The following is a 17,206-nucleotide window of genomic DNA, read 5'->3' as shown; positions in this document are numbered from 1 at the left end:
TCTGTAATCTTAGCCAATCTGCTCGGTGTGAGATGTTATCTCAAAGTTTTAATTTGCATTTTTCTAATCATTAATGATTTAGAACATTTTTTTACATGACTATGTAGTTTTGGTTTCTTCATCAAAAAGCTTCACCAAAGTTCATATCCTTTGACGATTTATAAATTGGGGAGTGACTCACATTCTTATACATTTGATAAAGTTTTCTATACATTTGAGATATGAGACCTTTATCTGAAAAACTGTCTAACCCCCCCCCCCCCAATTTTCTGCTTTCCTTCTAATCTTGGCTACATTGGTTTTATTTGTATAAAAACTTAATTTAATGTAGCCAGTATTATCTGTTTTACATCTCATAATGCTCTTTGTCTATTTATTCTTAAGATTTTCTGCTGTCCGTAAGTCTAATAATGTTTTCCATGTTCTTCTTTTCATATGATATCTCCCTTTATATCTAGGTGATGTATCCATTTTGACCATATCTTGGTAAATGGTGTAAAATATTGGTCTACCCAATTTCTGCCAAGCTGTTTTCTAGTTTTCCCAATAATTTTTTTTTTAAACAAATACTGTATTCTTATTTTATCTCAAGAGCTTAAATCTTTCCAATTGTCAAAAACAAGGCTACTTTAATAATTTACCACTGTGTATTGTATATCTACTCTGTTTCACTGATCTAGTTTTCTATTTATAAGCCAGTATCAGTGTTGATAATTTTGCCATAATACAGTTAAGATCTGGTACTGCTAAACCTTCTTCTTGAGATGCTTTTTAAATAAACAATTTTGTTTTTAGATTCCTCGAAATCTTATGATATGCCTGATAATTTGGGACCACTACCACCAATGACTTCTTCACCTTCCCCTGTACCAGAATGTTTTTCAGCTTCAGTGGTTCATCCACCCCCTCCTCCACCTCTTCCACCTTCTCTACCTCCTCTCTCAGGATCTAATATCAGTGATTCAGGCAGTTCAAGAAAAGAGCACCATGTTGCAAATAAGACCAACTCTAGCAAATGTGCAGAAAACCAGAGAACCAAAGATGTTCCCAGCATGATGGATGTTCTGAAAGATATGGATAAAGTCAAGCTGCGTGCTATTGAACGGTAAGTTGGTTTAATTTGATGTACAAATAAACGTTTCCCAGTGAGGATTTTCACTTAAATGAGATTTTTAAGTATTGAAGAAATGACAACATTTAAGAATGCATTGTACAAAATACAATTATCCAGGCTATTTAGGTCACTTGATGCTGTAACTTAAACTACTATTCTTGTGTTATACAGTTAACTTTACACAGAAAAACAGTTGTTTCTTTTTAAAAAATAAGCTTTAACTGGTATATTTTGTTTTTTATATCCCTAGATTTTCTCCCAGTATCCCTTCTGCTCCTTCTGTCAGAGACATATAAAAAATAATTGTTTAAAAAGTGGAAGAAGAGGGAAAAAAAAAGCAAAATGAATCAGTATATTAAGATGTCTGATAATATATGCAGTGTGCCACAACTGTGACTTCCCATCTCTGCAGAGGAGTGGCATATTTCTTTTTTGGGACCATGCTTATGCTTTTTAACTTTGGAGCATTCACTTTTGATTGTTTTGCTTCTTCTATTTTATTATAATGTTTTATGTATATTTGTTGCCTCTGCTTCATTCTGCATCAGATCTTGTAAATCTTTTTATTTATATTTCATTTTTTCCTCCAATTACATGTTAAAACAATCTTTTTAATATTAAAAAAAAAGTTTTGAGTTCCAATTCTTTTCCTTCTTCCCTCTTTCCCTTCCCCTTTGCCTCTGCTGGTAAACAATTAGATATAGGTTATACATATGTAATCATGTAAAACATCTTCATGTTAGTCATTTTGTACAAGAAGACTTGAATGAAAGAAAAAGAATGAAAGAAAGTGAAAAATAACATGCTTCAGTCTTTATTCAAACAGTATCAATTCTTTCTCTGGTGGCAGATAGTAATCATTAGTCCTTTGAATTTTCTTGGATCTTTGTATTGCTGAGAATACTTAAGTCATTCACAGTTCTTCATCAAACAACATTGCTGTTACTGTATATAGCATTCTCCTAGTTCTTTACTTTATATCAGTTCATGTGAGTCTTTTCTTGAGTCTTTTTCTTTTTTCTCTTTTATTATTTTTTAATTGAATTATTTTGTTTGTTTTCAGTGTTTTTGTTTCCCATTCCCTCCCTCTTATTCCCCCCTCCCTCTCCACTCCCTCCCTGAGACGGTGTACAATCTTATATAGGCTCTACACATACATTCCTATTAAATGCATGTTGCATAGAAGAATTAAAATGAATGGGGGAAACCATAAAACAAAACGAAGCATAATAAATACAAATGAAAATGGTCGTTTCTGTCTGCAATCCAGTTCCATAGTTCTTTCTGTGGATGTGGAAGGTGTTTTGCCTCAAGAGTCCATTGGAAATTTTTTAAGTCCATGTATTTCAATGAAGTACTAAGTCTACCAAAAAAATTCCTCACACACTGTGGTTGTTGCTGTGTATGAAGTTCTCTTGATTCTACTCCTTTCGCTCAGCATCAGTTTATATAAGTCTTTCCATGCTTCTCTGAAGTCTTCCTGTTCATTGTTTCTCATAATGCAATAGTATTACATTACATTCATATACCACAAGTTGTTTAGCCATCTCCCAATTGATGGGCATCCCCTTGATTTCATTTTTTGGCCACCACAAAGAGAGCTGCTATAAATATTTTTGTACATGTGAGACCCTTTCCCATTTCTGTGATCTCTTTGAGATAGAGTCCCAAAAGTGACATTGGTGGGTCAAAGAGTATGAACATTTTTGTAGCCCTTTGGGCATAGTTCCAAATTGCTCTCCAGAATGGTGGGATCAGCTCACAGCTCCACCAACAATGAATTAGTGTTCTAACTCTCCTACATCTTCTCCAACATTGATCATCTTCCTGTTTTGTCATGTTAGCCAATCTGATAGGTGTGATGTGGTACCTCAGAGTTGTTCTGATTTGCATCTCTCTAATCAGTAGTGAGTTAGAGCATTTTTTCATATGATTATAGATAGCTTTAATTTCTTCCTCTGAAAATTCCCTGTTCATATCCTTTGACCATTTATCAGTTGGGGAATGACTTGTATTCTTGTACATTTGACTCAGTTATAGAAATGAGGCCTTTATCACAGACATTAGTTGCAAAAATTCTTCTTTCTGCTTCCCTCCTAATCTTGGTTGCATTCGGTTTGTTTGTGCAAAAACTTTTCAATTTAATGTAATCAAAATCACCCATTTTGCATTTCAATAATGTTCTCTGTCTTGTTTTGTCATAAATTTCTTTATTCTCCATAAATCTGACAAAAACACTATTCCTTACTCCCCTAATTTGTTTACAGTATCAGTCTGTATAACTAGATCATGTGTCCCTTTGGACTTGATTCTTGTGTACGGTGTCAGGCATTGGGCTATGCCCAGTTTCCACCACACTTTTATCCAGTTTTCCCAGTAATGTTTGTCAAACAGTGAGTTCTTCTCCCAGAAGCTTGGGGTCCTTGGGTTTATCAAACGATATTTTTAGGTACAGGAACTGTGCCCCAGATGCAGAGATCTACTTTAAAAGCCAGAAAAAGGGTGATTATCATGAGTAAGAAGCAAAGCAGAAAAGACCATAGAATCTTTCTGTGGGGACAAGAACCAAGCACAGATACCAAAGAGGTCAGCATTGAGACTTGTACTCCCATCTGAAACTTCAGAAGGGAATATGAACTGGTCTGAAGCACAAAGAGCCTTCTTGGAAGAGCTCAGGAAGGATTTTAAAACCCAAATTAGAGAAATAGAAGAAAAACTGAACAATTACTTTAAAAATACAAAAAGAGAAATCAAAGAAGAATTTAAAAGGACAATTGGACAAATGGAATAGGAAGTACAAAACCTAACTGGAGAAACGCCTTAAAAGGAACAATTGGACAGATGGAAAAGGAGATGCAAAAGTTAACTGAAGAAACAATTTGATAAAAAATAGAATTGGACAAGTAGAAGCTAATGAATCTATGAGACATCAAGAATCAGTCAGACAGAATCTAAAGAATGAAAAGATAGAAGAAAATGTAAAATATCTAATTGGAAAAACAACTGACCTGGAAAATAGATCCAAGAGAGAAAATCTTAAGGATTATTGGTCTACCAGAAAGCCATGAAGAAAAAAAGAGCTTGGACAATATCTTCCAAAAAATTATCAAGAAAAGTTGCGCAGAAGTCCTAGACCCAGAGGGCAAAATAGTCTTTGAAAGAATCCACCATTCACCTCCTGAAAGGGACCCCAAACTAAAAACACCAAGGAATATCATTGCCAGATTCCAGAACTATCAAGTAAAGGAGAAAATACTGCAGGCAGCCAGAAAGAAACAATTCAAATATCGAGGAGCTACAGTTAGGATCACACAGGACCTTGTAGCTTGTACATTAAAAAAAAATCAAAGGAATTGGAATACAATATTCTGTAAGGCAAAGGAGCTGAGACTACAACCAAAGATTAATTACCCAGTAAAGTTGAGCATAGTATCTCAGGCAAGGAGATGGACAATTCAATAAAATAAGGGATTTCCAGACCTTCTTAATGAAGAGGCCAGAACTCAGTTTGAAAATTTCGATCTTCAAGCTGCAGGTCTTAAGAGAGGCATAAAAAGGTAAACGGGGTAAAAAAGCAAAACAGATCATACTTGTTAATCTTGAGAGTTGTGTATTTATTATGAAATGTAAAAGGGATATACATAGAGGGGAGTGGGTATAAATTAAATGATGCAATGATAACAAATGTGATTTAAGGGTGGAAAGGAATTGTAATGGGAGATGTGAAAAGGAAGAGGCAGAAAAAAATAAATTCCATCACAGGAAGAGGCACAAAAATATATTACAGTAGGGGGAAAGGGGAGGGAGAGCATTGTTTGAGAGGTACTCTCATCTAATTGGATTCAAGGAGGGTACAACAAACTTAGTTTAAGTATAGAAATACAATTAGCTCTATTGGCAGTAGGAGGGGAAGGGGGAAAGAAAAAGGGAGGGGAGGCTAAAAGGGAGGGAAGAAATAGTAAGGGAAAAGGGGATTAAAAGGGCGGGGGGCTGAAAGAAGGGAGGCAAGACTGAGGGAGGGAGAACTAAAAGTGCAAATGGGGAAAGGGGATGGGGGAAAGACAGTAATCTTAGCTGTGAATGTGAATGGGATGAACAGACAGCAGAATGGATTAAAAACCATAATCCAGCAATATGTTGTTTACGAGAAGCACATTTGAAAGGGGAGGAGGGATGTGCACAGGGTAAAGGTAAAAGGTTGGAACAAAATATTTAGTTCTTCAGCTGATGTAAAAAAAGCAGGGGTAGCAGTCCTAATCTTAGACAAAAGCAAAGGCAGAAATATATCTAATCAAAACAGATAAGGAAGGAAACTATCCTGCTAAAAGGCACCATAGACAGTGAAGCAATTTCATTACTAAACATATATGCTTCAAGTGGTATAGCATCCAGATTCTTAGAGGAGAAATTAAGGGAGTTACAGGAAGAAATAGATAGCAGAACTATACTAGTGAGGGACTCCCCCTCCCCCTCTCTGAACTTGAATAGAACTCTGAGTAAGGTGAATAGAACTCTGGATAAGGCAGATATGATAGATCTCTGGAGAAAACTGAATGGGGATAGAAAGGAATACATCTTCTCCATGGTACATGGCACATACCCCAAAATAGACCATATACTAGGCCATAAAAACCTCAAAATCCAGTGCAGAAAGGCAGAGATAGTCAATGCATCCTTCTCGGATCACAATGCAATAAAACTTATAAGTAATGAAAGGCCATGGAAATATAAACTGGAAACTAAACAATCTCATCCTAAAGAATGAGTGAATTAACAAATTATAGAAACATTCAGCAACTTCATTCAAGAGAATGACAATAATGAGACAACCTACCAAATTTTATGGGATACTGGAAAAGCAGTTCTAAGGGGAAGTTTTATATCTTTGAATGCCTACATGAGTAAAATAGAGAAAGAGGAGATCAGTGAATTGGGCATGCAGCTGGAAAAGCTAGAAAAGAACAAATTGAAAATCCCCAAGTAAATACCAAATTAGAAATACTGAAAACCAAAGGAGAGTTTAATAAAATTGAAATTAAGAAAACTATTGAACAGATAAATAAAACTAAGAGTTGGGTTTATGAAAAAACCAATAAAATTGATAAATCTTTGGTCAGTTTGATTAAAAAAAAAGAAGAAACCCAAATGACAAATATCAAAAATGAAAAGTGTGAACTAACCTCCAATGAGGAGGAAATTAAAACAATAATTAGAAATTACTTTGCCCAGTTGTATGCCCATAAATTCAACAGTCTGAATGAGATGGATGATTGTTTTAAAAAATATAAATTGCCCAGATTAACAGAAGAGGAAGGTGAGAAATAACCCCATCTCAGAAAAGGAAATTGAACAAGCCATAAATGAATTTCCTAGGAAAAAAATCTCCAGGGCCAGATGTATTTACAATTGAATTCTATCAAACATGTAGAGAACAGTTAATTCCAATACTATATAGACTATTTGGGAAAATTGAGGAAGAAGGAGTCCTACCAAATTCTTTTTAATGATACAAATATGGTTCTGATACTTAAACCAGAAAGAGCCAAAACAGAGAAAGAAAATTATAGACCAATTTCTCTAATGAGTATAGATGCAAAAATTGTAAGTAAGATACTAGCAAAAAGAATACAGCAACTTATCATGAGAATAGTACATTATGATTAGCTAGGATTTATACCAGGAATGCAGGGCTTTTTCAGTATTAGAAAAACTATTAGCATTATTGATCATATCAATAACAAAGCTAACAGAAACCACATGATTATCTCAATAGATGCAGAAAAAGCTTTTGACAAAATACAACACCCATTCCTATTAAACACTGGAAAGCATAGGAATAAATGGAGCTTTCCATAAAATAACAAACAGTATCTATCTAAAACCATCAGCAGTCATTATATGTAATGGGGATAAGCTAGATGCATTTCCAGAAGATCAGGGGTGAAACAGGGATGTCCATTATCACCACTGTTATTCGATACAGTATTAGAAATGCTAGCTATAGCAATAAGAGAAGAAAAAGAAATTGAAGGAATTAGAATAGGCAAAGAAGAAACTAAGTTATCACTCTTTGCAGATGATATGATATACTTAGAGAATTCCAGAGATTCAAGTAAAAAACTACTTGAAATAATAAACAACTTTGACAAAGTTGCAGCTTACAAAATAAACCTACATAAATCATCTGCATTTCTTTATATCAGTAACAAAGCCCAACAGCAAGAGATAGAATCTTTTTTCTTTTTAAAAGAAGAAATTATTGATATGTTTTGTTTTTCATTACCACATTTATACATTATTTCTACTTCACTGAGAGTTCCCTTGTAACCAAATAAAACAATTGGATAAAACAAATAATGCTATGACCTTATCTGAAAGTGCATGCAGTTATACACATCTGTATACTTCTTCTCCTTTTTAAAAATGAACAGAACTCTATTTTCTCTCCCACCCCCTCCCCATTGGGAAAAAAGGCAAATTTTCTGTTAACAAAAATGCATAGTGAAGCAAAACAAATTCCCTTGTATATATGAATATCTATGGCTGTATATATGTCTCATTTTGTACTCCAACTCAATCACCTGTAATGGATGACTTGTAAATCCTTTCATACTTTTCTATATTCATTGTAATTACAATTTCTTGTAGCACATTATTTTCATATACCGCAATTGGTTTAGCTATTTCCCAACGATGGACTAATGTCCGTCATTTTGTTTCCATTTCTTTGCTACTCCAAAAAGTTCTGCTATAAATTTTTTGGTGTAAAAAGGGTTTCTTATCAATGACCTTCTTGAGGTATAAGCCTAATAGTACATTTTTCAGGAATAAACTGTATGGACATTTTAGACACTTTTTTTGTATAACTTCAAATTGGCATACTGATTCACAGCTCTGTCAACTATTCCCTTCTTTTGTTGTCTTTGTCAGTTTTCTTTGTGTGAGGTTAAACCTCAGGGTTGTTTTGATATGCTTTTCTCTTATTTGCGGTGATTTGGAGCATTTTATTCATAAAGTTGTTAATAGTTCTTTTCTTGGTAACTTGTATTTTCTGGTTAGTTGAATGTTTGGTGATTAATATTAAGTTCTATTGTTTGATTCTTCCTCATCTAATCTGTTACATTGGTCGGTTTCTCTATAGTTTAAGCATTACCAAATGGTTTTGATGACTGCGGCTTTACAGTATAATTTGAAGTCTGAAAGTTTTCTCCTAACACTGCTCCCTTGTCTCTCTCTTAGCCCCCATTTCTATCTTTTTTCATTATTTCCTTTATGTGCTAATTTTTTTTGTTTCTCCACATGAATTGAATTATTTTAAGTTCTACAAAGGATTCCTTTGCTATTTTAGTGTAGCATTAAAATTGTAGGCTAGCTTTTCTAGTCTTATTATCTTTGTTAATTAGTATAGCCCAGTCATGACCACAGAATATTCCTACCACCATTTAAGTTCCTTGTTTTTTTATGGAGTGCTTTGTATTTTGAATCTCTTTTGTGTGCTTCTATAGACTGATACACAAATATTTGATCTTTTTTGTAGTTATTATGAATGTAATTTCTTTTTCTATTATTGCCTTTTGGGTTTTGTTATTATAGAGAAGTGATACTGAGAAAAAATTATTTCATTAGATACATGCTATTCCCAGCTAAGCCTCTTTATAGATATTATTGGATACTAAAGACCTCAGTTAAAATGGAGTGAAGTGTCATCATTCCTGGGAAAAGTGTATGCCATATTAATAGAATAACTAAATTCATCTTCATATAGAAAGGATAAGTGTATTGTCATAGGGCTTTAAAAAAATTCTCTGTATAATTTCTTTGTACACATGGAGGAATTGTTTTGGCACAGGATCGTTTTGACAAGGCTAAAAACGTATAGCAGATTTGCTTAATTTGCTATTTTTCAGTAAAGTCTGTAATTTAATAAAGTGTTTCTCTCACTGTTTAGTTTTTAACTTCACTGTCTAGCTTAGGGTAGACTCCTACAGATGATCCTTCCGTCTTATAAGTAAGGTACGTTTAGTGAAGACAGTTTGGGCCCATTTAGGTTATGGTATGTGTTGAAAAATAACAGATTAGCAGCAGGGCTTAGAGATTAAAATTGTAGTTCAGGGAGATAAAACTATAGTGCCATCAAAATTTTAAGTTGAAAGGGACTTCAGAGATAATCTAGTCTAACAACATTTAATAAACACACAGCTCCCTTTTAGAGAGCTTTTCCTTTAATTTATGCAGTCATGTATTTTGTTCTCTGGTTCAGCTTATGTTGCTGCATCAGTTCATAACACGTCTTCCTATCTCCCTAGGTTTAAATTACTAATAATAACCATCTTTAACTGCATAGTTTTATTCCGTCACAGCAATATTACGATGAACACTCACTTTTTTTTTTCCAATTCTTTTTTTTCCATAAAAAGTGCTTCTGTGAATGTTTTTGTGTGTATGGAACCTTTGTATCTTTCTTTGACCTCATTGGAGTGTATATCCAGCAGTAGGCTTGCTGGGATATTAGAATCAGAACAATTTTTTGACTTTTCTTTCATAATTCCAGTTTGTTTTCCAGAAAGGTTAGACTATTTCATAGCTCCACCAGCTGTGTATTAGTGAGCCTATCTTCTCATATCACTCCAATATTGATTTTTTTTCCTGTGTTTGACAATTTGAGAGGTGAAACTTGATGGTTTTAACTTGTATTTCTATTATTAGTAATTTGGAGTATATTTTGTTTTGAAAACTATTCCTTCCCTTTCATCATTTACCTATTGAGTAATGATCTTGCTGTTATAGTTTTGTCAGTTCCTTATATGCTTGATTATCAGAATTTTATTAGTGATACTTGATGGAAAATTCTTCCTTTACTTTTCTTGATATAAGGACTTTTATATGCAAAGCAAATTTGTCAAGCTCTGCCTTATATTTCTCTTCCCATATATGTACATTTACATATCAACAAGGTGATTGAAGTTTTAATTTATTGAAATTTCTCTAGGTCACCTGGAGGGAGACCTGTTCGTAAGACAAGAAGACAAAGCTCACATTGGGATCCAGTGTCTATAATTTCTCATGCCCTTAAGCAAAAATTTGCATTCCAGGAAGATGATTCCTTTGAAATAGAAAACAGTTCTTGGGACTCTTCATTTTCTAGTCCAGAAACTACAAAGGTAACCCTGTTATAGTGTATCATCAAGATACAGTTTTTCTGAGGTAAACTATCTATATGACAGAATTTTGAAGGTAGAGCTTGTGTCCAAATTCTGTTATTAAGTATAGATTTGTTGATGCTAGTTACCATGTTTTATTTATTTCCACTGTAGCTTGGGACCCAAAGAAATAGGCTTTTAAAACTGAAATACTTCTATTTTTTTTCCCCTCAATTATAATAATCATTCTTTGAAATTCTCATTTGATCCTCAAAACAATCCTGTCAATCCTGCTCATATTGCATTTTAAGTGAGCTACTCAAGTTTATACATCTGGTGATTGAGCCAAAACTTTAGATAAGAATGCATGTAAAGGGATTTGTAAACTTTTAATATGATAATAGTTAACATTTACATAGTGCTTACTATGTGGCAGAAACTGTTTTATTATCTTATTTGATCATCAGAACAGCCTTGAGAAGTAGATGCCATTATATTCTTTTTACAGATGAGAAAACTGAGGCAAATAGATAGAATGACCTTTTCGGTGTCGCACAGCAACTCTTAACTGTCTGGGGCTGGGTTTGAATTTAACTTTTCCTGACTCTTGAGGCCTAGTACTCTATTGTTGAGCCACCTAGTTGCCCAATATGATACATAAATGTAAACTTCCATCTGGTCAATCAAAAATAAAAGGTCATCAATAATTAATATTTATTGAGCACCTAAAATACTTTATTTTTAGGACAGCTCTATTTGACTTCAGTTACACTAATATTGCTTATTTTGTTTTCTAGCCAATAGTAGTTTAGGAGCAGAAAATTAGGTGTTGTCAAGACAGCTTCAGACACAGATATGCAGAAAGTAGCAAGGTGATACAGCTGATAGCCTGGTAGTAAGGAAGGAGATATGAGGCAGCAGACACTCTCACATATTTCAGTAATTCCAAGGATATTACTGAATTGCAACATAGAATAAGAGCTAATATCCAATAAAAGATAATTCTGAATAATTAAGAGAAGATTAAGTTATGTTCAGTAGATTGTTTAAGAGGACAAAAAAGATGGAAGATTTCCATGGACATGGGTAAAATATAATTTGAAGTTTAAAGTGATATTTATCCAAAGAACCATATGAAGATGGTAAGTAAATCAGATGTTATTATACTGTCATGTGTTCAAAAATTATTTCCATGAATGTTAATTGTTTTCTCATCAATTAGATTGTAACTTCCTTGACAGTAGGGACTGTTTTTTTGTTTGTTCTTCATGCCCATTAGCTCCTAGCACAGTGTGGTATTGAAACACCTGGCTATTGATTGAACATTTGTTTGCATTTTTTTTCTTTTTCACAGTATATTCAATTAATTTTTATGTTTTAAAATATGTTTAATTTTAGTTTGGACGTCGTATATTGCAGCCGAACGGACAATGTGCCAAAGAAGAAATTGATAAAGTATCACAAAAGTGTCATTGTTAAAAGCTTCTTTTCTATAGTTAAGAATGAGCCAGACTTGAAGGAAAATGCATGTGCTTCGTAATATGTTAAGTAGTGGCAGGACCACTTTTTAAAGCAACTAAATAAAATATATGCACTGGAATATATTAATATGTAACTGAAAAACTTACAAGCCTACCTATGTGACGGACCTCTTAAAGATTTCTCAACAGTCAAACTTCTGTGTGAAATGTGTATAGGTTTTTCTTGCATATGCAGTTGTGTCTTGAGAATAAATATTAGGTGACTTAATATTTCTCATGATAGAAGGCCTTGAATATTATCATGAGAGAGAAACCATTTTTATGTATAAATGAAACCTTAGACTGCAGTATAATATTGAAAAACCATTTACTTGGCAAGGTGCTAAGGAATCAGAGCTCCTCTTCCAGTTTTATCAAAGCTGCTATGCCAGCATCATGGATATTCTTCCTAATTTACTTGATTAATTCAGGTAGGTAGCCTTGTGCCTTTTCTTCAAGTTATAGTAATCTCAGCTGACTTTCAATTTTTAATAATCTGATGATCTTTCAAGATTGTAAGATTATAGTTTCTTTATTCGAACAGCTGTAGGTTGACTCACTAAATGGTTGCACTTTAATACTTGTAAAATTATTCATGTCATGTTCTTGGGTTCACAGTTTGGTTTTTTTGTCCTTAAGTACAGTTTTACTGAAATGCTACAAGTATAAATTTTTAGGGAATCTTTTGCTTCTTAAATATTGCATAAACTTGTTATGTAAATGTGTATCATGATTTTTCTCTGTTTATTCATTTTTTATGCTGAATTTTTGTAAAATAAATGTACCTTCCACACTTGTACTTGATAGCTATTGAAGTATGTTTATTTTGTCCTGAAATATATTTTGCTAGTAGATTTGGGGTTGAGGAGCAAAGAAGAAATGCATCACTTTTCCCCTTCATTGATGTGTGTACATTTCTTAATAAATTAGGTTCCCTAGATGGCATTTATAAAATCCCAAGTTTGAGGCTGCCATCTGACTGGTTTGCAAAGTCCTCTAGGTATCCTGAAAGATATGAAAACTGTTTAATTTCTTTTAAGATGTATAAATGATAACATTTCTTTTAACTATTTGCAAAAAAAAGATCCTTAAACACAAGATTTTATTAAAACAATTGTTCTTTGAATCACCTAGTAGTGATTCATTCTCAGTTTTCTGAAATTGTTTTATCTACTGTTTCCCCTATTTTTAGGAAAAAATAAAACAAAATTTCCTTATTATTATGGAAATTGTGTGTAGGGGGAAATTACAAGTGAGGAATATATTAATTGATAAAAACAGTTGAAATTGCACTGGTTTGTGCACTGGGTTCTGGTCCGGAGTCTGCCACCATCTAGTTTTGTGATCTTATACAATTGTAATATAATTTTTCTGAAATTTAGTTTCTCTATCTGTTAAGAGGTGGTGGGACTAGAGGCTGTTCTGCAAGGTCTCTTGTTGTTTCAGCATCCTGTGATAATTGTGGATTATAGATACTTGAAATACTATTACTTTCTCTTTAGTGATACAGATCACAACCTCTCTCTATGTATAACTTAATAGATATTCTTTGAAAGTTGCTGTAACTGGAAAATTCACTGGGCAGTCAGCTTGTTGATAAGCCTCTGAACTTGTTCTTTGATAACATCTGGTCTAAGTAATAAGATTTTGAAAAATCAAAATCTAGAATATTGTTGCAATTCTTTCCTCAACTTAACTAGTATTTGATTCAATTCAACAAATATTTATTGATTACTAATATAATGACAAATCTTTCTGTCCTTAAGAGGCTTACATTCTACTGGAGAGGAAACAACATAGTTTGTCAATACAAATACAAAATACTTTTGGGAGAAGTAGCATTGGCAAATGAGAGGGAATAGGAAGGCCCTCTTGGAGGAGCCAGTTGAGCTGGGTCTTCTGGGGAACTTGAAATTGGTTGGAGATAGAATATTATGTTTGGGGTACAGAAATTAGGCCAGTTTGGAGTGTATGGCCTGTGACGAAGATCATATGAAGTTACTCTAGAAAGAGATTAAAACCAGATTGTCATTTAACCTCACTTTGCCTCTTGTTTTCTTAACTCTAAAATGGGAATAACCTTGCAGGGTTGTTGTGAGGCTCAAATAAAATTTGTAAAGCTCATCAGCCTGTCTGCACAGGTAAGCACTTTTAAAATGCTTAATCCTGTCCTTCCCCCTTCTTTTTTCTTGTTTGGATCTTCATCCAAGTCATGCCTGCTGACTGGGAGTGTCCCACAGGGCTCTGTCCTTGGGCCCTCTTTTCCTTACATGCTGTTTTACTGGTAATTTTAATAGCTTTCATGAATTCCATTATCTCCATGGTGATGATTCTCAAATGTTATCTAGCCTTGACTATTCTGTTGACCTATAGTCTCACATCTCCAAGTGCCTTTCAGGCATCTCAAAACTGGATGTTGTATAGACATCTTAAATTTTACATGTCCAAAACTGAACTCATCTTTCTCTTAAAGCCCTCCCCTCTTCCTAACTTCTGTATTATTATTAAAGATACCACCATTCTCTCAGTTACCCAGGTTTGCAACTAGATGTCATCCTTTACTGCTCAGTCTCACCTCATATCTCATCTGTTGCCAGTGGCCTGTTGATTTTAGTTTTGTGATAGCTCTTGCCTCCTCTTGCCCATTCTCTTCTGCCACTTCCAGCACCCTGGTGCATGTTCTTCTCATTTCATGCCTGGAATATTGTAGTAGCGTGCTGGTTGGTCTCTCCCCACTATAGCCCTTTTTCCTCATCAGAGTGATTTTCCTAAAATGCAGATCTGACAATGTCACTGCCTTACACTCCAGTGGCTTCTGATTAACTTCAGATATAAAGTCCTGTTATTCAAGGCCATTCATATCCTCTTCTTCCTCTGCTCCCCACACATATATACCTTTCCAGTCTTATACCTTACTCATCCCCACATGCTCTGTGACATGGGCTTCTGTAGCAACAATGTGATATTGACAGCGCCTATGGCAGCCATGAATATCCTGGCACAATTCTGAAATCATGAAATAAAACAGACTCTCCACATGGAAGATAGAACCTAAGCATTTATTCAGACACCAGAAAGTCACATCCATCATAATCTATACACCATAATAATGCAGAGGAACACCATCCCCAAACCTTCCCCCTGCTAGGCTTCCCACAAACCAGCTCCCTTTAATAAAATCACAAACAAGCTCTCATATACTAGCCAGCTGCCTGCTTGCCTGCATCCTTCGTAGCTCTGACTGCTCTCATCACTAACTTCCCCTCAGCTCTGCTCTAGCTCTGCCTCTTCCTACTCCTCCCATTCAGCAAGCTCCTCCCACCACAGGTTCCATGTGACTCAGGCTTTCATGTGACCTAGGCAGGTCACATAGACCTATTAATCAGTGGGAAAGATCTTCCCATTTAAGTTACCATTACAGCTTCCTTGCTATTTCTTGTACAAGATGCTCCGTGTCCAGACTCCATGCATTTTCATGGCTGTTCCCTCATACCTGAAATTCTCTCCCTCTTTTATCTGTGCCTCCTGATTTCCCCAACTTCAAATCTCAGTCAAAATTCTACCTTTTACATGAAGTTTTTCCTGATCTGTCTTAATGCTAGCGCCTTCCCTCTTGATTATCTCATATCACTTGCTTGTACCAAGTTGTTTGCACATTATCTCATTAGATTTTGAGCTCCTTGAGGACAGTGACTATCAGTTGATTTTCCTTGTATCCACCTCAGTGTACAGTGCCTGGCATATGGTGGGTACTTAACATTTATTGACTGATGAATCAGCTGTCTTTGACAGTTTTAAGAAGTGACATTTCCCCGCCTTTGCCACAAGAGAGCAGTATAATACCAATAACAGCATTATTGGTTGCTAGGATTTTCATTTTTAGCAGTCTTGGAATCCCAGAGTCAGTCTTAGAGGTTGCCTAGTTAAACTTGTACTGGAACAAGAATTCCCTCTACAATATTCTCCTATATGGTCATCCAGACTCCCTTTAAATGAAGTTTTCTAGGGATGGGAAGCCTTATGATGGTAAACCATTCTACTTTGGGGAAACTTTAATGGTTTGGAAGTTTATATTGTTCTGAAACTTCACTACAATATGCCTTTATGTGGCCCAACAGAAAAAGTCTTACTTCCTCTTTTTTCTTTGAAGACCCTTCACATATTGGAAGATAGCCACTAGGTCCTCCCTGAAGTTACTTCTAGGCTAAAAGTTCTTAGTTCCTCTGATTAATCTTTGTGTGGTTCTCTTATCCTCCTGACCACTCTCCTTTGCATATATTTCAGCTTGTCAGTGACCTTCCCAAAATATAATGCCTACAAATGAATAGCAGCTTTTCTGGTTGCTAGCATCACGTTATTGAGTTGAACTCAAACTCATGCTACCCATCTGGCAAGGACAAACATTATATAATTATTGTCATCTAGGCCATCTCTATATTATGTCCCCAAGGATTATATAGGTTTCTTGTCAAATGCCTCACCTTAATCCAGAAGTACTATCTGCCCTACATTGGTTTACCAGTTTAACAACTCTGTCAGAAGATAAAATGAACTTACCCTGGCATGACATTTCTAATGAAGCCAAGCTAGCTTGCAATGATCACTTATTCTTCTGAATATTCACAAACTGTTTCCTTAAAAATGATGTAAAATCTTTTGCCTGGGATCAAAGTCAATTTCATTGGCTTACAGTATGAGAAATTCATTTTCCTTCTCACCTCTTTCCCCCAATTGGGATCATGTACCTGTTTCCAACTCCATGGAAGCTTTCTCATTATTTAAGATGGATTTAAAAAAAAAATTGATAGCTCAATAGTCACAGATTATTTTGGTATTCTGAGAAATTAATCCAGGCCTGGTGACCTTGAATTTGCTTTTAGTTGTTAGGTTCATTTTTTGGTTAAAACTTTAAGTATTAAATGTATTTAGAAGTAGCCAAGAAAAAAGTATTCAAAAGTACCATGTTTTTTCAGAAGAATATTTGTCATTAAACTGATCATATCATCAGACTGAGAATTCTCATGCTCTTTCTGGAGAAGTATTTTCTGATTATGTGACTTTATAGACTTAAAAATTGTAGTGGGATCTGAGTTAGTCTCTTAGGGAAGGGTATAAAGCTTACCTAAATAATACATATACTCACCTTCATTAAGGTCCCATTTTGTCTTTACCTCTGATTTTTTTTTTTATATAATTGTTCCTTCCAAAAATGATGGCCACCCATGCACATTTGACGATATGTGACTCTGCTACATGCTTTCCTGTCAGTCTTCCGTAAGAGTTCTGTTCAATGCACTGGAAGCCTTCCTTTAGATCTCTTGAAATTGTATTGTTACCATTGGAGCATATGGCCTACCACTCAATGATCTCTTATTCTCTCTATATGCTAGCCTACCTCTTTGATGATAACTTTTATGTGACTTTTCCTGCAC

The 17,206-nt window shown here is 34.7% G+C and overlaps 1 protein-coding gene across 7 annotated transcripts in view; it reads left to right on the top strand.

Annotated features, from left to right (window-relative positions):
* The window catches only part of MTFR2 (mitochondrial fission regulator 2), a 97,329-nt gene that overhangs the window by 25,513 nt on the left and 54,610 nt on the right, over positions 1-17,206 (top strand). For 4 of the 7 annotated variants that reach the window (XR_011973294.1, XM_072637674.1, XM_072637673.1 and 1 more), the window contains exons 7-8: positions 796-1,105; positions 10,104-10,275. Coding sequence is in view for 6 of the 7 variants with exons in the window: in XM_072637674.1 (XP_072493775.1) it covers positions 796-1,105; positions 10,104-10,275 (482 nt within the window). In the remaining variant the exon portion in view is untranslated. Of the gene's footprint in view, positions 1-795; positions 1,106-1,364; positions 1,757-10,103; positions 10,276-11,652; positions 12,579-17,206 lie in introns of those variants that run through there. The other 3 variants (XM_072637670.1, XM_072637671.1, XM_072637675.1) reach the window with 2 other exon arrangements.

This window comes from Notamacropus eugenii, chromosome 2 (genome assembly GCF_028372415.1).
Source record: "Notamacropus eugenii isolate mMacEug1 chromosome 2, mMacEug1.pri_v2, whole genome shotgun sequence".
In the NCBI taxonomy this organism is placed as follows: domain Eukaryota; kingdom Metazoa; phylum Chordata; class Mammalia; order Diprotodontia; family Macropodidae; genus Notamacropus; species Notamacropus eugenii.
Note: the sequence above shows the minus strand (reverse complement) of the source record. Positions and strands in the feature narration are given on the sequence as shown.